General features: G+C 53.7%; 4 protein-coding genes across 4 annotated transcripts in view; 3 read left to right on the top strand and 1 right to left on the bottom strand.

Annotated features, from left to right (window-relative positions):
* AURANDRAFT_71429 (hypothetical protein) overlaps positions 1-14,865 on the top strand; it is a gene marked incomplete at both ends in the record, with an annotated part of 23,068 nt that extends 8,203 nt beyond the window's left edge. The window contains 15 exons of the mRNA XM_009038164.1: positions 3,017-3,024; positions 3,440-3,511; positions 3,888-3,916; positions 7,071-7,141; positions 7,200-7,289; positions 8,041-8,118; positions 9,579-9,958; positions 10,009-10,101; positions 10,177-10,234; positions 10,358-10,608; positions 10,677-10,890; positions 10,949-10,965; positions 11,055-11,318; positions 11,419-14,523; positions 14,584-14,865. Of these exons, the coding sequence (XP_009036412.1) occupies positions 3,017-3,024; positions 3,440-3,511; positions 3,888-3,916; positions 7,071-7,141; positions 7,200-7,289; positions 8,041-8,118; positions 9,579-9,958; positions 10,009-10,101; positions 10,177-10,234; positions 10,358-10,608; positions 10,677-10,890; positions 10,949-10,965; positions 11,055-11,318; positions 11,419-14,523; positions 14,584-14,865 (5,012 nt within the window). The remainder of the gene's footprint in view (positions 1-3,016; positions 3,025-3,439; positions 3,512-3,887; positions 3,917-7,070; positions 7,142-7,199; positions 7,290-8,040; positions 8,119-9,578; positions 9,959-10,008; positions 10,102-10,176; positions 10,235-10,357; positions 10,609-10,676; positions 10,891-10,948; positions 10,966-11,054; positions 11,319-11,418; positions 14,524-14,583) is intronic.
* A 578-nt stretch (positions 14,866-15,443) lies between these two features.
* Positions 15,444-17,061, bottom strand: AURANDRAFT_53368 (hypothetical protein; the record flags this gene model as incomplete). Its single annotated transcript, XM_009037779.1, has 3 exons — positions 15,444-16,384; positions 16,430-16,775; positions 16,832-17,061. 3 exons carry the CDS (start codon positions 16,931-16,933, stop codon positions 15,813-15,815), a joined length of 1,020 nt encoding a protein of 339 aa, XP_009036027.1.
* Positions 17,062-20,878: 3,817 nt separating this feature from the next.
* On the top strand, positions 20,879-22,764 carry AURANDRAFT_71428 (hypothetical protein; the record flags this gene model as incomplete). The annotated part of the gene is made up of 8 exons (XM_009038165.1): positions 20,879-21,015; positions 21,059-21,158; positions 21,206-21,368; positions 21,408-21,521; positions 21,601-21,709; positions 21,814-21,889; positions 22,052-22,249; positions 22,456-22,764. The coding sequence occupies 8 exons, from the start codon at positions 20,890-20,892 to the stop codon at positions 22,509-22,511; spliced, it is 942 nt and encodes a 313-aa protein (XP_009036413.1).
* Positions 22,765-23,354: 590 nt separating this feature from the next.
* On the top strand, positions 23,355-27,009 carry AURANDRAFT_71427 (hypothetical protein; the record flags this gene model as incomplete). The annotated part of the gene is made up of 6 exons (XM_009038166.1): positions 23,355-23,644; positions 23,717-24,373; positions 24,471-24,788; positions 25,029-25,169; positions 25,308-25,405; positions 25,538-27,009. 6 exons carry the CDS (start codon positions 23,411-23,413, stop codon positions 25,902-25,904), a joined length of 1,815 nt encoding a protein of 604 aa, XP_009036414.1.
* Positions 27,010-27,274: the final 265 nt, after the last annotated feature.

Below are 27,274 nucleotides of genomic sequence, written 5' to 3'. Positions count from 1 at the left end.
GGCACCCGGTTGACGCAAAATAGACCCGTCCCTCTGGCCAGGACTTAGCCCCATGCTCTCATCAAGCCATGCAAATTCCTTTTTGATCGGCTCTGAAAATGCCTTACTTGACGAGTACATTCTTCGCGCCCTCCTAACCATTGGCTTTAAGCCGTTTCTCGGCTTAAGAATAAGTATCTCCTAGCCATTGCCTTAAGCCGTTTCTCGGCTAAAGAATAAGTATCTTTGTCACAGCGGCTGAAAAATGACCGTAAACTCGCTGGCTGTCCCATTGGACTCCTTTCACAACAAACGTTTGGATGTGAGCAGCATTCACTGTAAACACCTAGCATTTCCCGTCTGTAGGCCTCAGTAAACGACTGCTTCGCAAAGCGTGATCGACCGCAGCGGCGACGCACAAATCAGGACGATGATGAGTTTCACGCTGCGTAGATGCCGCATTTATCAGTTGAACTTCCGTCTTTTGTAGCTTGACAGATTTACACCGCAAGCTTAAGTCATGCTATCGTAGCATGGGTGGCTGCTGGCCGCGGAATCCACCGCCTGACCTCTTCAAAAAAACGCCTTCGTTCCATCCGTCGTCAAATACGTCAAAGCTTATTTCCGTTCGAGCTTCAGGAAGGAGATCGAGATCTTCGCTAACATTTGATTTGCGGCCAGCTCAACGCGCTGTCAAGTGGCGGCCAGATACACTTTGGGACCATCGGCACCACGTAGCTGTTTCTAAACAAAACTCATTCCTCCATATGACACACAAGGAATTCTTTGACGTGCCTCAAGCATATGACCACAAAACGAAGCCTCGCACGCCCTTAGAACCGAGCACGATTCAACGTTCAGGACGTCTGGTCTGCCCAGGCGAAAAAGCTGCGTAGGCCAGCAAGGACAAAAACAACCATAGGGCTGGGCGCGCCCATAGAAGTATTTATTTATTATTTCTGGCCGCCGGCCGTAGTGTGCCATAGAGGTCCTCCGTCGACCACGCGCGCGCGGGTCGACCGCCGAACTGAATGCTGGCAAAATCGTTGAATTATTGCCCCCGCCAGGCGCGCGCACTGAGTTAGCGCGCTAATCGTATCATTTGAGACACGTTCAGGGTGTGGGGTCGCCGGTTCGGGTTGGGAGTCGTAATTAAATGTTCAACGAAACGCTTGCTCGAAGGGAAGTATCACCCTGGGTTATTCGTTTTCAGAGTTTGTTTTTGTCCTTGTCTACAGGCCAGCAGCGTGCCGGCGCGAAAATAAGTTTATTAGCCACATGGTGCTGATCGTACGGGCCACTGGCCCTCCCTAGCTGCCATACTTACAATCCACCTCTAGAGAGATCATATGATAGAGATGGCCCAGTGACCGCCGCACCAGTTGGTGGTGGGGTTTCCTGCGAAGCACTTGGCCCACAGATCGTATAACTCCAGCCTGAGCGAGAGTTGCGGATCTGGCTCCTTGGCTCAACCACTCGACTCGTGCATTTTAGCAGGCATGGAACCCCATCCAGGGGGGTTGCTTCAGATGAGCGAAGTCAAATTAGAAGAACACTCAAACCAGTGTGCGAAATTGCATTTACGGCACACTGGCAGCGTCTTATCTGTGCAGACAAATAGACATCCATGAGAAAATTATGGAAGAAAAGGTGTTCCGTTTGACCAGTGGGTCCGGCACTAAGAAGCACGGGGCGGAATCCGACGGCGCTGAAAAGTCGGAGAGTGATAATCCAGGCGGCGCCACAGGTAAGCCAGGTGGCAAGCCAACAGGTAAGCCAGGTAGGTGGCTGCGCCATCCAAGCGCGGTCACCGGTCCGTCGGCCTTCATTCTGGCATCTTTAATTGAAACTGAGCTCACCCTCCCCTTGAGGGAGGATTTTACTTTGCTTCCTTTAGCTCAGGCTAGTGGGAGTTACGAAAGGCCAAGTGGACGGAAACAAAAAATTGAAACGAATTTTCCCACGTCCGTTGGACGTCCGTTGGACGTCCGTTGTGACCCCCGCGCGCGGTGGACGGAGGACCTCTATGAGAACCTCCCGCCGGGCGACCGCAGATTAATAGTTAATAATTCCTATGGCGCGCGCCAGCCCTATGGTCGTTTCGCACACTGACTCAAACCAGCAGAATCACCCTGGGGGTTCTCCGCAGGATCCGGGGGCTCGGCGCTCAGTGGCGGTTTTTGCGATGGCCCGTGCGCGCGAACGCGGCCGAGTCTATGTCGCAAACTTTGCAGACCGCTAGGGGACCTCCCTGAGAGTGCGTGTGCAGCGTATCGACGCGCGGGAAGTCGAACGCGTCGCGAAACCAGCCCGTGCGCTCCGCAGTGCAAGCCAGTGGAGGTCGGTCGACGGGACCGCCTTCCGCGCCGCGCGCGACTACAGCGGCTGCTCCGAGCGTTTCGGAGGGTCCACCAATGTACTGCGGACGGGGCGCGACGTCGAACATCGTCCCGACGCACGTATTTCGACCGCGGACTGGCGCTCAAGGCGCGCAGCGAGACGCTGGCGGGCGAGTTCGCATCGATGACGGCGGTTCCAACGATCTCCGGCTGCTCCGGAGGCCGCCCTCGACTACCACAACACCTGCGACGCAAAGCGCGCGACCCTGGGACCCGTCGACGTCCCGCGACACGCCGACGGTTTCGGGGTCGTTTTCGGTGCTCGACACGCGTTTTTTTCGCCGACGAGAAAACGCTGCCGTCGCGCGGTCTTTTTGGCCAGACCGTCGCGTATGGTCATGCTGACGTGCGCGCGGCCCTTTAGAGCGCCGAAAACGACTCCCATGGCGTCGCGTAAGGGTCGGTTTTGGCTGGATTTCCTCTAGGGATCGGACGAACGCCATCCGATCGCTGCAACACCCTCACCGTTGGGCGCGAGACTTTGCCGGGGCCTCCCTTAGACGTCCCTGCCGGCGCTCACCGAGTTTGCGACATAGGGACGGCCGCGTTCGCGCGCACGGGCCGACGGCGCCGGCCGAGCCCCCGTCCGCAGGGCCGTGGTAATCTCTAAATCTGAGGTGCCAAACACTTGCTTGTAGATCTATGGGTGTGTTATTGTGCCTCGTCTACGAACCAGTGGACGGCGCATAACTCTTGTGAGGGTTACGGATCTTGCTCCTTGCCTCAACTACTGATTCGCGCATTAGCACCTGAGTCCCGAACAACTGAGTACCGGTACCGCAATTGGAAACCCTGGTTATAGAACAGCGAAATTGTTAGTCATGGCTATCCCTTTAACAAAAAAAGTTTTGTTGATGGGTCGTTCTGGATCTGGAAAAACATCTATGCGGTCTATAATTTTTGCCGACTACTTAGCTCGAGATACAATGCGACTATCCCCCACAATCGACGTGGAATACTCGCACGTGCGTTTCCTCGGAAATCTACATTTGCACCTTTGGGATTGTGGTGGACAGGTTTGCTGAAATATTCAATTTGAGTCCTTCATTGTTAAACTCCAGGATGACTTCTACCGCAACTACCTTGAACACATGCGAGACCACATCTTCCGCTCAGTAGAACTATTGATCTATGTTTTTGATATTGAGAGCGAAGAACAAGGCAGCGACTCTGCTCAGTTCGCGGACGTCATCGAGGCAGTTGAGCAGCACTCACCCGATGCGCGAGTGTATGTCCTTGTGCACAAGATGGATTTGGTCAAGGACGACGTTCGCGATGAGATTTTCTCCACCAAACAAGCTTCCATTCTCGCCCAAGCCAGGAATCGACTACGAATAACATGCTTCAGAACATCAATTTGGGACGAAACGCTGTATAGGGCATGGTCCCATATCGTATATTCGCTTGTCCCAAACACAGCCCTCCTCGAATCGCACCTCAACGAATACTGCACCACCTGCGGGGCAGATGAAGTTGTGTTGTTTGAAAGTACCACCTTTCTTGTCATAGCACACGCAACTTGCACTCCACATGGCGATGTTCATCGTTTTGAAAAGATCTCAAATATCATTAAGCAGTTCAAACTCAGCTGTCGCAAGGTGCAGGCTCATTTTGAGGGGATGCTCGTGCAGCATCAGCGTCTGACTGCCCTGTTCGAGAATCTTACGAGAAGCACAGCGATAATGGTGATTTCATCAGATCCAGAGGTGATGCACACGGCAGTAATCGCTGCGAATGTGGATCGTTTTCGCGCTCAGTTAAAGATGTGTGGTCTAATTGGCTGAACATATTTCCTCCGCACTAGCCTACATGTCGTTTCGTGAGACGGATCAACCAAAGAAGTGGCTGAAGCGAGCTCCGCCCCTGAAGGTCAAGTTGAACCGACGGCCCTATTTGAAAAACGTGTGGCCATCAGCAGCCGCCGCGAGGCAGTGCGTGGAGGACGATCGATGGGACGGGCTGTCCACCGCTCTAGACGCCTCGAAATGGCTCATATTAGAGGCTCATATGGACCACACGATGCCCCACTGGCATTTCAAAGGAATGTAAGCCCCTTCAACCTAAAAAGATTTGAAACTACTTAGTAAGTAGGCGTAGTAGGTGTTGCCGCACACTCCCGCCTAGTGGCCATGAAGAGTAATGTCGGGGGGTAGGTGCGGGGGGTAGGATAGTCCTGTTTCTTGGGACCGCCCGCGGACCGCCCGGGGGCCGCCCGTGGGAACGCCGGGACGAGCTTGGGACGCGCGGACCGTCCGGTGACCGTGCGGAGCCGCCGGCGCGGCAGCGCGGCGGTTCCCGGCGGATGGTCCGGTCGGCGGTCCCGCGGCGGTCGCGTGGCGGTCCCCGGCGGTCCGGTTTCGGGCGGTCCTGGAGGTGGCAGTCCTGGGCGTGCCACAGTGGTCCAGGGCGCGGCGGTCCTGGGCCCCGGGCCGGGCGGTCCGCGGCGGTCCCGGGCCTCGATTTCCCTCGTCGCAGGACCGGCCGGCGCTCCGGGACCGCCGGGACCGCCGGTCCCGCGACAAAAAAAGGAGACTCCCGAGGCCCGAGACTGTCGGGACCGCCGCGGGCGGTCCAGGACGGCCCGCTCCCCGGGCGACCTCCCTTTATTTCGTCGCAGGACCGGCGGTCCTGGCGGTCCTGGACCGCCCGCTCCTCGCAGTCCTTGAAGCCCTCCTTTTTCGCGTCGCAGGACCGGCGGTCCTGGCGGTCCCGGACCGCCCGCGGCAGTCCCGGCGGTCTCGGGCCTCTTTTCGAACTAATCCTTACAAAACTTGGCTAGGTATCCGAGCGGCCCTGGCATATCTTGGCCGAGCGCAGCCCTGAAATTGTACCGGGAATCACGTTTGTCATCGCTGCGCATGAACCCAGTGCCGGGCACGAGCCCGTATGGCAAGGTATCTCGCATTATGTAGTACAAAATTACAAGGGGCTATCAGCAGAGTGGCCTCACAGTGGCAAAAAACAGTCTCCTGAACCCAGAGCAGAATGAGCCCAGCGCCTGTGTGGATACCAAAGCCTTAATTTAGGCGTTCGATCCGCGACTGCGGCACCACTAGAGAGTGCCGATGTTCCCGCGAGCGGAGGTGTCTACAGAAACACAGGTGGCAGGGGTATCATCATGGGGCCTATCGCCCTGCTTTGCATTGCTACTTCTACGACCCTGGATATTTCCTTCCGTGTAGAACTCGTCTGCGATCTTGCGATTCATCTGAGGCATCATATTGCGGAACGTAGATGTCCTTCGCTGCAGATGGCCGTAATAGTCTTCAGCAAGGACCATGGTTACGTCGATCGTTGGCAGCGCCGGTCCATAACGTAAAGGACAAGGAGCTGCACAGTAGGCAGCGTGCTGCGCATCCAGGTCAACACCTTCTCCCGGCATCAGGGGATCGAGAACGATGGTGAACTCAAGTGTCTTGCCTGGCACGCACTCCTTTTGATCTCGCATCTGACGTAGGACTGATCGTGTTAATGCACGTGTGCTATTAGTCTCGTTAAATGCTCGTACAAGATTCGAAACTTTTTCGTAGTCAAACTTGACCTAGGCGTGTGCAGCTTTGCAAGGCCTAGTACTTAATGACTTCTCACCTCTATTAGTGTTGAATTCGAGCGCGCGGACATGACAAGAATCCCTCGGGTGGTGCTTAACTCCTCACCAGCACGGGCCTACAACGATGAGATGGGCGCATAGATTTGCCACATCTTACACTGTTTTGGGAGCACGGATCCGTTGATAACGTGCCATCCACATACAAGCTCCCCAGTGACACCATCAAAACGACGGACTCGAAATGTCATCCTTGGATCACTGCGAACCTTGTACTCGTTTTTCCAGAGACGATGGGATTTCATGGCAACTCGGCGTGCGTGTGTATCATAGCATTTGACGCGAGTTTCTGCCCATTCAAAGTAGAGGCCAAGCTCCTCAGATACCGGTGCGCCCATGTCGTCGTCTACGACCTTGCCACCGAAGATGTCCCAATGAAACCAAGAACCGACCCCACCCTCCGAACCCGCTGATGAACGCCGCCGCGTGCTAGTTCGACGCGACTGTCGCCTGCCTCCTGCGGTCGTTTTACTTCCCCTTCGCCCATCATCGGATAATAGCCGCTTGGAAGCTTGTTGGTTATCAATAGCCAGAATCTCTTCCGATCTTTCGGGAGACTCCGGCAATATCAAATTTGTTTCGCGCGCAAGCGCCACAACTTCAGGATCACTTTGCGAGGACGAAACTAAGGTAGCTTTCGCGCCCGTGTCGAGGACAGTTCCAATCTTTTCCGTTGACGACCCACAGGCGCCCATGAACAGAAAAATTGTTTAAGGATTTTTCGGGGAAGTCTACACCCGAAGGACACCACTGGAGCTTGAGATCGTTAGCGCGTGACATTCTTGATACATCGCAGATATGGTCCCGGGATCGGCTAGGGGTAAGGATGTACATGTTACTTGTGGACGTCTAAAAGTTTACAGTTTACTGCGTTGGGGGCGGAGCTGAGATTGCTCGACGGATTGACACAGCATGTCAATCTCACAGAGCCAACGGTCTGCAGGCAAGCGTTATTCGCTACAATGGATCAATATGCTAATGTATCGTAGTCAACGATGCTCTGCAACAACGTCTCTCAGCCTGGACTCCTATCATGACACCGCTGTGTGTAAATTAGCTCTTGCCATCCTCTCACATCCTCTTAGGTCCTACATTGGTCTGTTCGCTAGTATTGGAGTAATGTTCCTCGGCGTTGGCGGATCATTGATGAACACTGGTGGAGTCATATCCCCGAGTTACCACCGCAGTCAAAACTTTTGAGCATGTTTCCCCAGGCAATCGAGGAACACGTGCAGTACGATGGGAGTGGCTCAGCAATGGCAGGCTGTCACATCGAAGTCTCAGATACTGGCGTTATATGCGAAGTGACAATTCTTGTTGAGAAAGATATGAAAGGTCCTATTCATGTTTTCTATGAGATAGAAGGCTTCTATCAGAACCACCGCTCGTATCTGAAGTCTTTGAGTTGGGAACAGCTACACCCTGAGCAGTCTCGGAAGGACCCAAAGGAGAGTACGCTTGAAGTGGATTGTTATCCACTTTGGAAAAACAAAACAAGAATACTTCATCCGTGTGGGGTTGTGCCAAATACTCTCTTCAATGATGTCATTGCGCTAAAAAACGTGAATTTGAATTTCGAGGAGGATGAAATTGCCTGGAGGTCTGATATTAAGGAACTCTACAAAATGCCAGAGGGATTTTCATGGCAGTTTCTTCCGAGCAATGGTAGTCTCACAGACCCATGCCTTTCAAAGAGTGCACACACTGCATTTGTTCCTTGCAACGCGAGCCTCTGCGCCGCCGCAGGCTGGGAGACTGAGACCTGCTTTGGTTATGTCTGTGGTGGGGGATATTTTGATAACTTCGCTTGCGATTCAGGGGATCTGATTCTCTTCAAATATGGAAGCCACGATAAGTTTCAATACCTATATGAAACCTTTCCGCAAGTAATCTCCCCATTAGTTGGTGTCAATTCCGAGCATTTTGCTGTGTGGATGAAGACTGCCGCCCTTCCAAAATTTCGCAAACTTTATGGTCGCATCAACACCAACCTTAAGGAAGGAACTGAACTAGTATTTATCATTGAAAACAATTTTGATGTACATGCGCTTTCAGGTCGGAAAACCTTGGTGGTTGCGACTTCAAATGGATTTGAATATGAGTTCCTCGTGCTTTCATACATTGTAGTCGGCTGTGTGTCCCTTGCCACTGCAATTGCATTTGCCTCTCTGCAGCTGCTCAAGCCCAGACAGATGGGAGAGGTACAGCACACTCCCTGGCTCAGCAATGGAGCATGAGTATGCTTGCAATTTGTTATGGTGAATATGGGCCAATTTACGTCCCAGAGAATGGGCCTTTGCAATCACAGACTCAGAGCCATTCTGCATAGGAGGCGAGATCGACCCTGCTGATTTTGGTGTCTTCTCCCAAGTGGCGACCCGCCCTCAGACACGTATCTTGCTGGCGGGATATGTTGCCCAGGGATTACCCTCAAGGCTTCAAAGCGGTTTGAAGATAGCAGCCTGCATCGGCTTATACTCCCAGCCTACTTTCCGCTGCTCGCTGAAGTGCTTTTGGGACAGTTCCCGCGCGGGTCTGCACCAAGGCCTGGTGCCTGCCCTTTTCTTCTCGCCTCTGGGGAGATTTGGGGTGGTGTGGGTGCTCCCTTTGCCCAGCAAGTAAGCGGTGTTAGTTAAAGTCAGGCTAGTCTAAGATAGTGTAGTGGCCTGGGAGTATAACGCGGGTCGTAGCTTGCACTCTACTCTATTATATGGGGGAAACCCTCGAGATTCACTACCGCCCTGCGGTAGGCGCCCCGGGAGTGCGGCGGGGTGCGGTCGGGGCCTTTGTCCAAGGCGAGTCCCGGCCAGGCCGCCCGTCCTCCGCCGGAAGCGACGCAAAAGGGCTCTGAGGAGAACGCGTGAAATCCGGACTCCGGTCCGATAGGGGGCGACACTGAAAACCCGGGATTTTGCCGTACTAGCGGACTTATTCCTAAACTTGGGAAAACAAAATACTCTATTTGGATCTTCACTGCTGGCTTGCGATCCAGGGGGAGCCTGAGTAGAGAGATAGAGAGTTTTGTATCTCCCTAGTGGCTCGCTGGTACAGAGCCACCCAATATCCTTTCCCTTCCTTGATACTTTCTAACCCTGTTATAGCTGCATCCCGCACTGTAATAGACGGAGAGTCTTCCTGGACCTAGTGAGGCAGATCCTCTGCCCGTTCGTCCAGTAGCCCCGGCCCCCGTATACTACGGCAGCTGAGGTGACGTGAGGATAACAGAGACGCCGGTGTACCGCCACTGCGTAACCTCGATAGTTCACCCTCACACCGTGGCGGCAGGGCAGCCCCACTAGGCTGCCTCCCCGTGTCGGAGTTTACTATCTCGCTACTCCCCGTGGCCAGCCGAACCTATTTTAGAGAGGGGGGAATTTAGTTAATAAACTAGGGTAGTGGGGTGGGCCTTGAGGCCCACTCTACCTACCCTTTATGCCAATTATTATCTTGATTGACTAGAAAGCTACTTTGTCAATCACTGGGTAGGCTAACTAAGCTACTACTTGTAAGCAGCCTGTAGACTTTTCGACAGCAGTTTGTCGTTTAAACCGCCACGATGTCCCTCTTTCTTGACTTCCCCTGCTCATTACCAGGTAAGACGAAAGTCACCGCCGTGGCATGGTGTACCGTTGAGCCAATATGTGCGATTGTGACAGACGACCATTGTATTTCTTTCTACCTCGAAGAGGGTGTTTGTTTGGATGAATGTAGAATTCAGCGAAAAGCTGATTCTACGGCGTTGGTTTGGCACCCAAAGCTAAAAGCTCTGGCGTCCGGCTGGGAAGATGGATGCATCGCTGTGTGGGGTCTTACGACGCCGCCGAGCAGCAGCGGCGTGGCTGGTCCAACTGCTGCCTGCATATTTGCCGCAGATTCCAAGCACGGCCGTGCGCCTGTCCGTATTGTCATGTGGAACCCATCGGCGACGCGGTTGGTCAGCGGCGATACTTCCGGCGCTATCACTGTCTGGAAGGTTCTTCGCATGAATAAACTAGCATGATCCTAGCGGGGGCTCTACCATAGGCCGACACGCGTGCCAGTCTTTCTGTCCTAAAAGAATACTCTATCGGGTCGGGAGTCACCTGTGCTGCGCCCTTCCCGCGAATCATATCGAAAGTGTGATAATTTCCTGAAACTAAAGTCTTTCGGCTTACTTTCTTGTTGGCAAAATTAAATTTATTTGCGACCTAGGTTTTTACACCGATGACCATCGGCTCAGCGTGCCTGGGCGTCTCCGAACTTACGACGAGTATCTACCTTCGAACGACCTGAGTGAGGCTTGAATTGGCACAGGCACGAGCTGAGAGCTTAGCACATGCCTTTTCACCTGCTTTTTTCATTGGCACCCGCAGTGGGTCCTTGTACTATGCAGACGATATGGGCCATACGACGGAGGTTCAGGCTCTCGGTGCACGCATCGATCACATGCTTTTTTTTGAAGCAAAATCACGCCTCGTCATACTAACACGCGCGCTTGTTCTTGTTCAGCTCCAAATTGGTAGCGACTGCAAAGTAATTCCGGTCATGAAGATGAAAGTTGCCGTTGCGGGTGGGGCAGCAGAGCGTGGGATCAAGCACATCTGCTGGGCTGGACCTGGCGTCATTGCCGCTGCAACTGGGGAGGTTCTGTGAATGGCACATTTGCTGTTAAGAGTCTTGATAAATCACCCAGGATGACCTATTTACTTTAGGCACTGATCCGCTTTTGGAACTTGGCAAATGACGAGACTTATGTTATAACGCTTACCTCGGTCGGACTGGAGCGTAGTTCGCGAGTCGCCTCTGTGGCATTCAATCCCCTCCAGCGCTATCTAGCTGTTGGGACGCGAGATGGTAGCATCGCAATGTGGCGCTTCTGCGGCGATTACCGGGGAACGACGTCCGAAAGCGTGTCTGACACAAACTGTAATTTTTTCATGCGGACGAAAGCGGTATTCATGCACACTTCCATCTCACTACATAGGTCGCACGGCGTTGCAGGTGTTACGACAAGCGCAAGTTGCCGGGCCGTGAAATTAACACAATTTAGGAATGCTCGTGCTGGAAAGTCATAGGTTTGCTTCACTTAGGCCAGCGACTGGGAAGCTATGCCGTTTTCAACAGCATGTGGTGGCGCATCATCAATAGATGTGATGGCGTGGGGGCCTGGCCAGGGTCTCCTCGCAGCTGCTGCTCCCGATGGCGCGACCTCGCTTCTTTCAGAGACGGTCCTTCACCGCCTTCTTCGAGCAGACGTCGGCGTTATTCAACTCTCCACTGATACTGTCAGGGTCGAGCGGCAGAACGGTGCAAGCGTCCTTCTGACAACAGATCTCTCTATTCGAGGCCTCGCTGTATCATCCCGTCATGCCGGCACCAGGGTCGGGCTGGCGAGCGTTTTTCATATGTACCGGACTCATTCTCCAACCGAGGACCTTCATATATATTTCTTAGGTTGTTGTGTGGAACGGACAGGAGGCTCGAGTCTATGAATGGTCGGACGAAATGGGCGACGCAAAGCCAATAGAAACAGCCAGATTCCCTACTACGGCTCGTGCCATTGCCCTCCGAGACGAGACAATTTTTCGCGCATCGAACAACCTTGTTGAATTGTGCAATCTTCAAGGCATCGTGCGTCAAAAAATTACCTTTTCAGAGGGTGAAGGTTCTCCGACACACCTTGATGTCAACGGTGACTATCTCGCTGTTGCAACTGACACTGGTTTAATCAAGATATTTCAAGTGACTAGGCGTGAACCCAAGCAGCTTGGCTCTCCAGGTCACTTTCACCTCTGGGCCCAGGCTCAGAATTTTCTCCCCTCGAACACTGATGAATCTGTGCACCCGCCTGGGTCATCCAAAGGGCGTTCTACAGAGGAGTCTGCCCGTGGCCATGCCATTCGCTCTATCCGATGTAATGCAGATGGGACGCGTGTGTCTATCCTGGCTGATCATGTATGCAGCAGCGAGGTAGACAACGAAGTGTGTAGCACGAGAGAGGGGGCGCTTAGAGAGCTGACATTATGCGTGTCTGTNTCAAAGGTGCATGGTGTTTCAGTTCGAATCCGTGAGCCTGACTCGCGTCTTCATGTGTATGATTCAGAGCGAGATATTGTCGACTCGCATGATTTTGTTGACGTGCGACATTATCCGGTGTCGCACTACTGGGACCCACTAGAGCCCAAATTACTTGCTTGCGAAACCCGCCGCATGCGCATTTTACACACAAGCATCACCAATTCAAATGGCAATCTTCGATTAGCAGAACATGAGACCAGCAAGAAATATTTCCCCCTCGGCTTGCACGAAGGCAAAATTTCAACCCCTAGCGACAGCGCCGAGACACGGTCCAGCGCGTTGCAAAGAAAACTCGCGCGCAAGGTTACAGAAGAAGCGGGCCCGCTCATGGAAGTTACCACGCTCTTTGTTACAGCCGAGTATGGAATATTACTTCAAGACACATTTCCACTTGAGCCGCCGCTAGAGGCACTGTTGGGGGTTCAAGTTCCCCGCCTGTTTTTCACACGGTGTGGTGGAGCGCCTACACTTGAAGCTGGCGATGCAGATGCAGAGGATATGAATGTAAACACTAGTGGATGCGAGGCGGGTGGCAACGTAGGGTTGTGCGGTCGCGTTATGCGAGATTTTGTTGGTCTTGATGATGCAGATGCACGAACTCGGTCTGCGTTGCTTGATTTTTCGTTCTATCTAACAGTTGGGAATATGGATGAAGCACACCGTGCGGTGCGTCTCATCAAATCTCCGTCCGTCTGGGAGAATATGGCACACATGTGTGTCAAGACTAAGCGCCTAGATGTTGCAGAGGTTTGCCTCGGCCATATGGGACACGCTCGTGGTGCTGCGGCGGTTCGCGCTACCAAGAACGATGTTATTGAGCTGGAAGCCAGGGTCGCCTCTGTTGCCGTGCAACTCGGGCTCCGAAATGATGCCGCGCGACTCTATCGCGAATGTAGGCGCTTTGACCTCTTGAATGAGCTCTACCAAGCTGCTGGGGAGTGGGAGTTGGCCTTGGATACTGCAGCTCACTCTGACCGCATTCATTTGCGCTCAACGCACCATCGCTATGCGAGACACTTGGAAGCACTCGGTTCATATGATGGGGCTGCACGACATTTTGAACTTGCAGATACCCACCGGCGGGAGGTGCCCCGTATGCTGGTTGCCCGGGGCGAGCAAGCAGCACTCGAGCATTACGTCATGCGCGCAAACGATGCAGAGCTGCTAAAATGGTGGGCTGGCTACTGTGAATCTCTAGGTCATCTTGATTCGGCGCAGCACTGCTATGAGTCGGCTGGCGATCATTATTCGCTAGTTCGGGTGGCTTGTTTCTCCAATGAAACAAATCGCGCTTCGGAAATTGTCCACGAATCCCGCTCCACCGCTGGTGCATATCACCTTGCTCGTCATTTAGAGGGTCGCGGCGATATTAACGAGGCTATTCAGTACTTTGCAAAGTCTGGATGCTACAATCACGCAATCCGCCTCGCACGTCAGTATCAGCTAGACACGGATCTTCTTCAATTCTCCATCAAAGCACGGCCAAGCCTTCAAGTTGACTGTGCAAATTATTTCGAGCAAAAAGGTGAATTTGAGAAGGCAGTTCAACTGTACCAGAAAGGTGGCGAGCTTGCAAAGGCCCTTGACCTGTGCTTCAAGGTCGGCGGTGCGGGGCGCGCCCAGATGTTTGAGGTCCTTTCCAATATTTCCAAGGAACTTGATGATACAGCTTCACCAGCTGTGGTGGCACGTTGTGCCGAATTTTTCGTTGAGCATGGCCAGTATGAAAAGGCAGTCAAGCTGTATATCACTGGTGGTCGGTATGCCCAGGCAATCGCTCTGTGCTCAGAGCGCCACGTCGCAATCACGGACGAACTCGCCGAGGCGATGACCCCGCCCAAGCATGAAAATGTCGGCGAAAGCACAACTCCCACCCAGCGTAGTTTGACACGACGTGCGCCGAGAAAAATAACGTGTGAAGAGCGAACTGAGGTACTTCTCGAGTTAGCACGCGCGTGTAAGAAGCAGAATTCGTTCCAGCTCGCCTGCAAGAAGTTCACTCAAGCCGGGGACCGTCCCCGCGCCCTCAAATGTCTTCTCAAGAGTGGCGACACCAAAAATATCATCTACTACGCATCCGTGAGCCGACATCGCGACATCTACATACTTGCGGCAAATTACCTTCAATCTCTGGATTGGCAATCAGGATCGGAAGCCGCAGCCGAACTCACCAAAAAAATTGTTGAGTTCTACACCAAGGCGCGTGCCCACGAACCCCTGGCTGCTTTCTATGACGCATACGCACAAATGGAAATAGATGAATTTCGAGACTACGAAAAGGCTCTCGGAGCACTCAAGGAGTCCAGGCAACAGCTCGAAAAGGCTCGTAAGATGGCGGATCGTGAGCGCCGCATCACTGCTCTGGAGTCGCGCATTTCAATTGTCTCGGACTTTGTTGAGGCCAGGCGATATGAAAAGTCAGACCCTCAGAAGATGGCTGACGTGTGCACAGCCCTGTTGCAACGACATGACATTGAATCCGTAATTCGTCGTGTCTATATATGTATTGAACTTATCATCAGATTTGCATCTTTCACTTAGGCTATCCGAATTGGTGATGCATATGCACTATTAGTGGAATATCATTTTAAAGCAAACAATGCCCATGATGCATTTGCATTGGTGCAGCAAATGCGACAAAGGCGCATCGTCCTTCATCCATATCTCGAACAAGATCTTCTCGAACAGATTCACCGGGCTGTCGGGGCAGCTATCCCCTCTGAAGATCAAGAATCTAAGGATGTTATTGATGATGACATAGTGAATGAGGAAGTAGAAGAGGTCGACAGCGATGACAGCGAATCACATGTGACGCGCAAGTGAGTAACGTGATCCTAGCTGAGTTGGCAGTGGATGAAAGTGGCAAATGGGCTAAGGGCAGCGTACTTCCGACGCGCCTTATATGCTTTCCTCGACCTGAACCAACCATTTCCACTTCACAGCCTACCACCCTGCCTCTGGTGTTGCATGTATAGACCAACGGCCAGCGAGGACAGAGGACTATAGAGAGATAGAGAGATTTCCACTCCCGTTAGTGAGCTGTATCTTGAGGTTGCTCACTCCACAGAAGCCAGGGTATTGGTTGCTCTTTACTTGTCACAGGTCGTAAGTTGGACTGATGAAGAAAGGCAGGATGAATCTCTAAATCTGCTGCGAATTTGTTTTGAAGGGAGTGCGGAAGCGGAAAGCTGCCGAACGGCACTGGCACATGAGCCCGGCCTTCGAGCACGGCGGCGTCCAACTCACATCCGTCACGGCGGCGTCCAACTCACATCCGTCGGGTGGTTCACTAGCTGGCGGTCTTGTAACATCCGTCGGGCGGAACTGGAGACCTACCCACACTCTAACCCCCCCCCCACACTCTAACCCAAAGCTGGCGGTCTTGTAACATCCGTCGGGTACCCACTCTAACCAAAAGTTAGCGGCCTTGTATGCTCCTTCTTCGATTTGGAGTTGCTCTCACTGTTACGGAGAGAGCCGCTTCGCACCGTGACCTTGCGAGCTCGCGGAGGTTCGCGCGAGAACGATCTCTCTGGCCGGGGCACTATTTCGCTGCTCTATTTTGTTTTGAGGAGCATGGTCCGTCGCCGGGACGTGTCTATTTCGCTGTTTATTTTGGTGGATCGTTTATCTGGGTGCGTGTTGGTCTATTGTCGTTGGGCCCCTGCTAGCACGCGCCCTGCCCGCGCGCCCCTGTAGTTATAATTCCAGTTGCATTTCGCAGCATCAGCCGGCTCTGCAATGGCTCCAGGTTGGCAGGCCAGGCCATCCTAACAAAGGAAATAGCGCAAGAGATCGCGGGCGGAGATCACGCCCACGGGGCGGCAGTCGTCATCAAGGCACACGAGGCGTCGAAATTTGACGTCGGCGAACAGTTCAAAGACAGACTGTAGTGTGGCATGTTGGGAGCAGGTATGTAAAGGCTCGTCCGTGCGGCGCTGCTGCAGGATATCTGCAACGGAAGAGCTGAGGTTGACTACGACCGAGTCAGCGTCCGTTGCAGTGGCAAGAAAAGTAATATCTGCATGTCCATATAGAGCGGCAACACGCCCAGTTTCGTCGACAACCGGTACCGAACTGATATCACGCATGCAGAGGAGCTCAAGAACATCGCGAAGCGGCGTTGTGTTACTAACGTAGGCAACATCATCAAATGTCCCAATGCCTAACTCGATAATGGGTTGGTCAAATAGTCGACGCTCCTCTCGGAATGTTGCCACAAAATACTCGAGAATTTCGACATGCGTCACAACAGCAAGGATGCCACAATCCTTCGGCGCAACAATGGGTAAGAACCGGCGTCTGTTCAACCGCATTGCGTCACAAGCATCGTATAGCGAGCCTACAAAGCGCTTCGAATTAGTTGGACCACAAGGAGTGCGCGCACCGTCGGCGTCCACAGCAATCAGTCCCCCATAGTCCCCTGTCGCACCACAAGAAAGCAGCGGTCCCAGTCCATCCGATCTGGCCTCTTTCGCATGCTTGAAATGCACACCCGCATTTGCGTCCTCCAACACTTGGGCGATAGACCGAGAGGCGAGCACTTCTATAGCTGCGCCTGTCTTCCCATGCTCGTCGTGATAATGTCGAAGGATGTCCACAAAATCAGTGATTGTCATCAGACCAATGAACTCTCGACGCGAGCTATCCCATAGGGGAGCTGCTGCCGACTCATGTTCCAGGAGAGCATAGAAAGCTAGTTGAATTGGAATGTTAGTTTCGAAAACAACAACCTACGAGCAAGCCAGACCAGTTGATCTCCACGTTCCAATCAACTTCGATTCAGCACCTTGCCCGAAGTGCGCACGAGCTCAAATACGCTACGGGAGCGGAGGAATGACGTAATGGCGTCTCGTCCGGCTACTTTCAGGACTTCCCCTTCGTTTATCATATTCGCCTCACACGATTCCCTCTGAGGCCGTGTTTCCACCTCGCCCACGGTCGAGCTTTACGGATCCGGTAAAGCTTCACGGGCGCCCGATGGCCCCTCAGCGTGGGCCGCCAAAATGTGGGGCGGCCACCTGGACAGCTGCAACTGCGGCGAGACGGCGGCGAGGCGAACGCGACGGCGACGGCGAGGCCTACGGCGGCGGAGGCGGTGATGACGACGGCGGCTCTCGAGCCGGCCGGAGGGCTGCACGAGGCCTGGTCCTTCGAGGCGCGCCAGGCCCTGGCCTACTCGGTCGGGGGGCTCGGGCCCGAGTGCTGCATGCCATGATGGACCTCGTGCAAATCATTTTCGGGTCGTCGCACAAGGCCGACGTCCTCGACGAGAATTTCACGCCCGACTTCGCGTCGCTCCACCACGACGTCTGCGAGCAGCTCCAGGCCTACGTCAACTGGAAGAACAAGGCCAACCTACGCTACGGCGGCTAGCTGCCAGCCTAGCTGTCAGCTAGCTCGGCTCGCAGTGCCAAAAACAACGTACGCCTAGGCCGGCCCACTCGAATTAAATAAATAATAATTATTTATTGTTTCCCGCCGGCGGCGGGCGGGACGTGTACTACACCTCCTGAGAATTTGCCGCGCGCGCGCGCGCACGCGGGTCTAGCGCGGGCTGAAAGTCAACTTTTCGCGAAAAACGATCCTCACGCCCGAGTGTCTCAAAATGTACGAAGGTACCGCACTCACAACGCCAGTCTCGGCGAAATGACCCCACTTTCAAGCGGTTTACGACCCCCTAACTTCAACTTGTATGTTGAGCTTGGCAACTTTTTGTGATGAACTTCAAGATACAAACCCCCAGGCCTTTCGTTTCAAGGGTTTGTTTTTGGCACTGTCGGCTCGTCTAGGTACCCCTCTAGCCCCCCTGGATAACACCCCCTCGATGCCAAAATGTGAGGGAAGGCCGGGATAAACTCCTGGCACGTCATGACGGGCTCCTCGGTCGCTCGCCCGGCACCCACCCACCCACCTCCCGACCAATCAGGGACCTCCTTTTCGTTAGTTATTCAAGTTGCCGCTCGCCAATCGCCACAACGCGCGCGCGCGGGACCGCGGGACCGCGCGACGCCGCGGCAAAATGCTCGCGTCCTCGTGTCTGCTGCGCGGCGAGGGCCGGAGTAGGCGCTGAAACGGGCGCACGCGCGCATCGAGCCGCGACGAGCGGACCGCCAAGGCGCGTGTCGCCGGCCCTGCACCCTTGCGCAGCGTCGTCGCGGAGTCTTATTTCCATGTCGCTGGTGTTGTTTTATCTCCACCAGTTGTCACACGGTGTGGCTTTAGAAGGAGGCTACTCTCGTAGACTTGGGCACGGTACCGCACAGACACGCTGTCAGCGAGATTACTATAATGTACGAAGACAGGGAACTTCCTGAGGGAGGGGAGTATCAAGAGGGCATGTAATCCTAGTTAGGATATTGGCTGCTCATCATGACTCATCGGACTCCGGATGATTATTTGTTACCTTGGCAGAAACAAGGTTACATCAGCGCTAATTGGCCACATTCTAGATGACCTACATGTAATACACCACGAATCCAACGTTTCTGAGTTCATCGGGCGAGGGGGCGAGGTACCTCGGCGTCTCGGCGCCGCCTCAGGGACCGCGTGTTGCATTTTTGCCCGCAGCCCCATTTTTGCCCGCAGCCCCTCGTCGCAGGGGAACTCAGTATCTAGGTTTAGCACAGCCACTACCAGCCTACCCGCTATCTACGGTCCTTCAACTTGGACGTTCCAAAGCCAAGCGAGAACAACCAGCGGGCGCGACCAAGCACAAAACGAGGGCCCTTGCACTAAAGCCCCAGCCTCTGCCCGTGGTCGCTTGTATCGCAAGGGGGCTTTGCAAAACGCCGACGCGCGTTGTCTGCCCGTATCTTGTCCGCTTTGCGCTTCTCAGCGTCAGCCTTAATCTCTGCCTCGTGGGCCAATCTTCGTTCGAGGCGCTTATCTCGCTTTTGCTGCTTCATCTCTTCTCGCTTCTGCTTCTGATCATTTTCCCATTTAGCAAGAAGGTCACTGGCACGGAGATGTACGTTATCATGTAGAACCGTGGGGTCTGTCGGGCGCCATGGTCCAATGGACCGCGGTCCGACGTAGTAATGCGCGTACAATACAAGGCAAATGGAAACGAAGTAAAAAAGGAGTGCCATGGCAAGGAGCCCATCACTTGCCCCACCCGTCTTGGATGAGTACACGATTATTTGCTCGAGTATACCGATAGCAGCAAGGATGACAGCGTAACGCATCAGTCTGTCTCGTCGGCGTCTTGCGCGCCTCTTTTTCTTGGGCACATTCTTCCTGTACGTCTTACGGCTCAGAGCCTCTCGGTCTTCGACTTCGGCGGTTGCCTTCTTTTCGCAATAGACTCTCACAGAGGCTATTACATCTGCTAGTTCCTTGGCATTTCGCACTGCTTCCTCTTTTTCTTTGGCGATACGGCGCGCGTAAACCTCTTGTAGTTCTTGGAACCCGTCGTGTGCCAGTCGCTTCTCGCGCATATGTTGGTGTGCTTCCTTCAATATCTCTCCGATGCCCGTCCTAATCGCAACTGGGACTTCTTTGTCAATGCGTCGATTTTCCAAGAAACTAACCTGACGGGATACGGAATTCAACAATGATGCGTGTAGACATTAATCAATCGAACATAGATTGCAAGTTGATCATCGGCCATCGCTCGGATTCGGCCTGGCATGTTACAAACATTATCACCCTCTGCTCGGATCTCGTGAATCATCTCCCCTGTGATTCCCTCAATAAGCGAAGCGAAAGTGGATCAAGAGTACCAAGGGTCACGGAGCGAGTCGAATGCTGCAGGGCGCCACGATGGCCGTGCCGACCCCGCTTTTCGTTGAGGGCGGTGTTCTTGCCGTCCCTCCCCTGGGACGCCATCGCTGCGGGTAGAATCTACAAATCGAGTAACAAGACGTTTCCTTCAACTTCGCTTTTCGTATCTCCCAGTACAGGTAATCTTCGATTAGCCAGGAAAGTAGCGCCCAAAGGAGATAGAGAGAATGAGCTACTGTTTATTATTGCAGCCCAGTCGATACTCGCTCCTTATGCTCTTGCGGCCGGCGTTGCTGAAGCAGCCCCAGTGAACCGCCTCCTAGGTGGCTGGGAAATGCTACCATCTCCTATGCGCTAAGCGCTCTCTGTAGCGCGAAAATGCCTGACTGCAAGTCAGGTGAAACTCCCCGGCTGGGGGGACGTTGGGGGAACCTCTCTGCTCCCCCGCAGCGAGTCGGGCGTGGCGGCGGGCCACGACCGGGAGCTGCCGTCGGGCTCCGGCTGGGGGGACGTTGGGGGAACCTCTCTGAGCCCTCATTATGTTGCAGGAGTATGGCTGAGGTGGCTGCGCCATCCAAGCGCGGTCCGTCGGCCTTCATTCTGGCATCTTTAATTGAAACTGAGCTCAACCCCCCCTCGAGGGAGGATCTTACTTGCTTCCTTTAGCTCAGGCTAGTGGGAGATACGAAAGGCCAAGTGGACGGAAATTGCATTTACGGCAGTACAATATGTTTCCGGTAACGAGTTAGTGAGTTTAGACCTATCATCATCCAGCTAAATAAAACTGCTGGTTGTGGTGGTCCTCTCCCAGCTCGCCGCTTCCCCGGGGTCCGGGGTGGCGCGGCTTATATTTTTTGGCCCGCCCACCACCCTCCTTCGGCACAAATGAAGCACCCGCCCTGCCCTACCCTCCTCCATCCCCGCTGAGGTGGCTGCGCCATCCAAGCGCGGTCCGTCGGCCTTCATTCTGGCATCTTTAATTGAAACTGAGCTCAACCTCCCCTCGAGGGAGGATCTTACTTGCTTCCTTTAGCTCAGGCTAGTGGGAGATACGAAAGGCCAAGTGGACGGAAACGCTTGTCAACCTCAGCCGTGAGTCTTCTCCATATCCGCGCATTCGACATGATCGTCTGGACCCACCATAAATTCTTGTATGTCGTGTTTTGCGTAGCGCTGGCGCACGAACGAATTTATACGATGCGCATTGAGGGCTGCCAGTTGCAAGAATATACGATGACTGACCTTGAGGCGCGAGCCAACGATAAGTATCTGAGAAATCTAGATGAAATAGGCGGTGACGGGCTCTCAACGATCAGTCTGGGAGGATCTTGGCAGGGCGCGCCCCTGGTGGTCCGTACTTTCCGCTGATCAATTCGACAGGCGCAATCTCAGTATGCTATAGTTTGGCTTGGATATCCTTTTATGATGAATGTTCCAGGTCATACTGCGATGACTGTCTTTTATAAAAGCGGTGAGGCTGCAGTCCTAGACGCGCTGGCACACCTCGATGGCATGATGTCGAGAGAAGTTGCGACAGTATTAAATAGCGGTACCCTGAAGTGGAGTGGTGGGGGTACTATCGATGCACTGCTGGCAGCGTTGTTGCATTGGGGCATATAGACATAGCTCGCAGACATCAGGTTGTGGTGGATTTTGGATGCGGCGTTGGTCGCCTCTCCAGAGCGCTCGCAAAGCGCTCCAAGTCGGTCCTACGCAGAGAAGCTTGTAATACAAGCTTTGAGTAATTTCTGCAGGTCTTTTGTGTAGATCACTCCGCACGCCATCTTGAGGTGTGGCCAATATCGACACCTTGTTCACAGCCGAGTGTTGCAGGTTACAAGAAGGACGCTTGATCTGCAATACCCCAAGGAGGCTCGACGCGTTCTTCTTATACCGACCAATTATGCCACCGTCTGCGCCACACGCACGCGCTGCTCTCTATGTGATTTTATTCTTCAGGTCGGGCAAGAGCTAATCGGCATTCTTGGCGCCGCGCGGGCCGATCTCGTTCTCTCACTCCTCTCATTGCAACACATGATTCCTCAGTTACAAGTTGCAGCCTTGGAACACCTGTGTGATGTGTTGGCCTTTGGTGGATTTGGCTTCGTGCAGCTACTTACGGGTCCCTTCCGGCATATGCGTATGTTGATCTAAGCAACTTAAAACCTCAAGAGAGTGGTGTGAGAGACCAAATCCAGCCCCTGATAATCGCAGAGCCACTGCACGACCAGGCTACACTCCATCCCCCTATGTCGACGCCGATTGCAACCCTTCGTCAAATCAGCCGTGTCATCGGAAATGAATCTGTACCCTGGAGTCTGCTTGCGTCATGAATTGACTTTGGATTCTAGGCGAGCAATCGAAGAGCCCGGCATGCAGCTCCATTTCCTGCCACTTCATGAAGCTAATCGCCACCTCGCACTTCGCGGGTGCACCGTGCTCAGCACGAAACCCTGCGACGACCACGTCGCCGTCCCAGGACGTGCGTCCACTGCCCACTGCATTGTTTTTACAAGGAGCGCAACTTAAGCACCGCTTCGAGGCCACGAGTGAGATACTACTTCGTCCAATGACACCTGATAGTCGGTTCGTGAGGAGGACTAGCCAAATTCGAGACTAGATCCCAAAGCGTGCGACACCAGATCCCGAAGCGTTGAAATAGATGCGTCCGCGTACACTTCTGACCAGGTCCTGAGCCGCCACACTCCACCAATATGCAGCGATGTGTAACTATGGGCGACTAAAACCGGGACAACGCCGCAGGACAACACAAGTACAGCCATGGCCACTGCTAGTCGCCCTCTTATCTATGGTCCTGTTTTATTGCGCTTGACCCCCCTTGGACCTGGCGCTTGCTAGCCCAGTCTTCTTTTAGCCACCAGCGAGGGCGTCCGAGGGCGCCAAGCTCGGTAGTCAGTCTAAAGACCGGCCCGGGGCCCCAGCCCTCCGGGGGGCAACACCATCCAGGACTTGATAACACATGGAGATGGCAATCTGCTCCAGAGATTAATAATCTCACCCGGGGGGACGGAGGACCGTCGAGTCCCCCCCCTCATTAACGAGGGCGGGTTTCAGTTCAGGCCACCAGAGAGTGGGACAGTTTGCTACATAGAACCGGGGCTGGCGGAATTCCGTTCTTGGGACCTAACGAGATAGTAAACTCCGACACGGGGAGGCAGCCTGGTGAAGCTGCCCTGCCGTGTGAGGGTGAACTATCGAGGTTACGCAGTGGCGGTACACCGGCGTCTCTGTTATCCTCACGTCACCTCAGCTGCCGTAGTATACGGGGGCCGGGGCTACTGGACGAACGGGCAGAGGATCTGCCTCACTAGGTCCAGGAAGACTCTCCGTCTATTACAGTGCGGGAAGCAACTATAGCAGGGTTAGAAAGTATTAAGGAGGGGAAGGATATTGAGTGGCTCTGTACCAGCGAGCCACTAGGGAGATACAAAACTCTCTATCTCTCTACTCCCCCTGGATCGTAAGCCAATAATGAAGATCCATGTAGGCCAAGTGGACGGAAACGAATTAGTGAGTATACTACAATAGTAGACCAATCTCGTCATCCATGTATCATCGAGTGAGAGGTGGGTCTAATTTCCGCCTATGGTCGTGTACTAGCTCAAGTTTTAAGGACTTCGCAATGGTGCAATTTAGATTGAGGGCACTACTTAGCTGGACCCTGGCACGTCTTGTGCTTCACGATTTTGCTCTGTTACAGCTGACGAACGCTTCGCACGATAAATTTGGGAATAGCCGCAGTAGTACTAGACGCTCGAGGCGCTACGATGCGGGCAGTGAGGATCGAACCCATAGATCGAGTAGTAAGCCAAGACCACCCCCTGAAAGTTACCTGTCCACAAAATGGATACACTCAGCCCTCTCCAGCGTCCTCTGCGTTGCATCTTAAGAGTGCACCGCAGCTAGGTGAGATACTCGTGCGCGACAGGTGATTGCGGCGAACGATTTATCTTTGCGGGCTTCGGCCCCGCAACGACGAGGTGTTGTTTACGTGGCAGTGGGGTCGACCTCGCTTCAAAAAGCTTTCAAATCAGCGCGCTCTGTGCGCCTCACAAATAGCGCAAACGAGATCGGTTCCCTACTCGTGACTGACTCCAACGGTAAGATGCGAGCGACACGATGGTCATCGAACGTTTTCGACTGCGTGGTCGACGTCGGACGGAAATCTGCACAGTTGCGCTTCGATGAGATGCACGAGTTCGAAGGATTCCGGAAAAAAAAATGCGAAGGAGCGCCAGGGGAGTGTGTCAATACTGAGATTCCTGATGTGCTAGACAGCTGGCATGATGAACGTTTGAGCAAGTCTTCGATGATCCTCAAACGCCTCCGGATCTTAAAGGTACGAACTTTCATGCTCGGGCTTCAACTCTACCACACGATCTTGTTTCTAGACACAGATACTGTTGTCTGTGCACCGCTCGGCCGCATGTTTGAGGCACTTGATGCCCCGCGGAAGACTCCCGATACCCAGCCCTCACATGTTGCTTTTGTTCCTGTCCCAAAAGGCCACACGCATGGCCACGAGGTCATATCTAAGATCTTCGCCGTGCCCGCAGACTTTCCCGAGGCCAACACAGGCGTAATCGTGAGTTGCGCTGCAGTATTAGTTCGGTATTTCGTGTGACGGGGTGTGAATTAACAAGGAATGAGAAAATTGGATTGACACACGAGTGCGACTGTAGGTCGTGCGGAACTCGTCTGCTACAAAGCGGCTACTAGCGAACTGGAATATTGCATATCATGTGCTTGCACGGCATAGTTCACGTCTGATGGACCAACCGGCCTTTAGGGTTTCGCTATTTCGCTCAGCTGTCGGCTATCGTGAGCTTCCTGCCTCTGCAAATTGCCGTGGGCGGAACAGGCGTACCAAGCTTGCGATTCCCTTGGTCTGCGATGGTTTTCGAGAGCCAAGTGACAACTTAGCAGCTAAGTTTGGTGCCGGCCGTAATTGTGTGATCCTCCACTCCCATGAACTCTCAATTCAAACCGCTGAGGGACCAGTAGGTCTGCCAAACTTCTACGGCGACCGTACTATTCGCGCTGTTGATGCTGACTTTGACCGTCGGTATGACCCTTTGCACCGGCCTAACGACAATCATGCGCGCCCTCAAACCGTCGGTAATGTCGTGAGTGGAGCGTTGTCGTCGAGTATTTTTGTCAACCGGTCTTGGCGTGTCACGACTCCTCCTGATGATATCGTCTATTGGCAATCCCCTACCGTATTCCTCCACATTCCCAAGGCCGCCGGCAACTCTGTTAAGGAGCTCTTTGTCAAGGGTTTCCTCAAGGAGCATCGCAGCAAGCAGCTGAAAGGATCCAAAACCCAATCTCTACACATTGACACGCGGCGCGAATGGGACCTGAATAAGAAATTAAAGAAAGTCCACCTTGTGCTATACGGCGCATTTGCGTTTGGTGCCTGTAGTAGCCACTCCAAAGCTCCCTGTGCATACTATGTCGCTCGTCTCCAGAGTTCATCCCCGCAGTTCCATTGCTTTCTTGTCAAGGGGCATTCGTAGGTTCTTCGAGAGCCCGCGGCAAGAATTGTATCAGAGCACAAGTATTGTCACGCCGTTGACTTCGAAGATCAATGCTGCACAGGACAGCGTGGAGCAGCGTACATGCGCACGCTAGACGTGGCCCAATGGGCTGAGGAAAAGGGCAGTTTCATGCTGGAACACTTCCTACGGCTCACCTCAGAAGACTGGCACCACGCTGACACGAAAATCTACATACCTTGGCGACAAAGGAATCGAGAGTTGCGCATTAACCCGCTTGAGACACGGCGTGGTCGCGAAGGAGCTGCCAATGCAGCTGATCTCCAATTCATCATCGAGCATCTCGAGGAATGGTTTGCTGTCATCGGTATTACCGAGAGATTTGAGGAGTCCATGGCCCTCTTTTCCTTTGCCCTGACCGGAAAGCTGATGCCGCAGCGCACTGCCGGTTCCGTCCACACTCATAATCAAAACACTTCCACATCCTCGCTGGATTTGTCGGTACTCAGACGCATCAATGAGGCGGTCAAGCTCGACATTGAACTATACCGCGCGGCGCTTTCCCTATTTGAGAGACAGCTTGATTCTTTGAGATTACGTGACCTTCGTCGCACATGACTGTGCATGCGGACTGCGTTTGGCCAAATGTGCGCTAGGCATTTGGGCTCTACCGCCGACCTTTCGCCAGTGCGTACACGCCTCTGGCTGCCCAATTTCCGAAGCGCCCGGGCTGTGGTTCCAGACTTTAGACTACAATCGACAAAATTATTGTTGGAACTCTACTATATAGTACAAGGGCCAAATTCAGCTCAGTATTGTTTGATGGCCTGTGCCTGCCGCCCTGCCTCAAATGTAAACTTTGCTGTAAGCGTTTGTCGCTTACTCGTCCCTATTGTTGCTCTCTTCACACTGCCCCGGTTCAGCCACTCCCGCCCGCGCCATCATCGTCACCGCCACGGAAGAGGACCCCACGTACGCACATGACGTCACGCTCTTTCGGAGGTTCTTCTACACGTGTTCAACCGCACTTACATGGCGAGATATTAAGTCAAGGGACACGGGAATGCGTCCTTCGAATTGACCACACAAGCAAATCGTGCCCTTTGTATCCTAGACTTCATTTAGCTGAATGAAGTTAGAACTTCTTTTGGGATATTGGTGGCCCTGAGCGGATTGCCAACATCGAAATAATTCTGACCTAACGAATGGCTCGCATCGTTCATGATACATATGTTGGGCAATTCCAATCACTAGGGCCCATTTCCTGAGGTCTGCTACGGCCATCTTCCAGGGGCTATCTTGCGGGGCTATCTAGAGAGGATGTCTAAGCAGCCCAGGCTATATATTTAAGTCTAAATACGGGCGGTGCAACCCAACCAAAGAGCCGTACTGGAAGTCGTGGTGGAACGGCTCAATCACACATCATGATACCTCACCAATCAATGGAGAGCTCAAATTTTAACGAGATAGTAAACTCCGACACGAGGAGGCAGCCTAGTGGGGCTGCCCTGCCGTGTGAGGGTGAACTATCGAGGTTACGCAGTGGCGGTACACCGGCGTCTCTGTTATCCTCACGTCACCTCAGCTGCCGTAGTATACAGGGGCCGGGGCTACTGGACGAACGGGCAGAGGATCTGCCTCACTATGTCCAGGAAGACTCTCCGTCTATTACAATGCGGGATGCAACTATAACAGGGTTAGAGAGTATTAAGGAAGGGAAAGGATATTGGGTGGCTCTGTACCAGCGAGCCACTAGGGAGATACAAGCCTCTCTATCTCCGAGAGTCTCTAAATTTGAAGGAGGAAGACCAAGACCGCCAACTTCGGTTCGAGCTCCGAGCGCCGGTCGTCGGGCAACAACTCGACCAGGCGCGTCCCGATCTCATCGTCAAACACGACCTTCGCCTTCAGGCAGCCCTGGACCGCCGGCGGCCGGCTTCCGCCGGCGTGGGTTCGAAATTCACCTCCGCGACCGGACCGCGCGCCCC

Source organism: Aureococcus anophagefferens (assembly GCF_000186865.1).
Source record: "Aureococcus anophagefferens unplaced genomic scaffold AURANscaffold_7, whole genome shotgun sequence".
Classification (NCBI taxonomy): Eukaryota; class Pelagophyceae; order Pelagomonadales; family Pelagomonadaceae; genus Aureococcus; species Aureococcus anophagefferens.
This window is presented reverse-complemented; position numbering and strand designations above follow the sequence as displayed.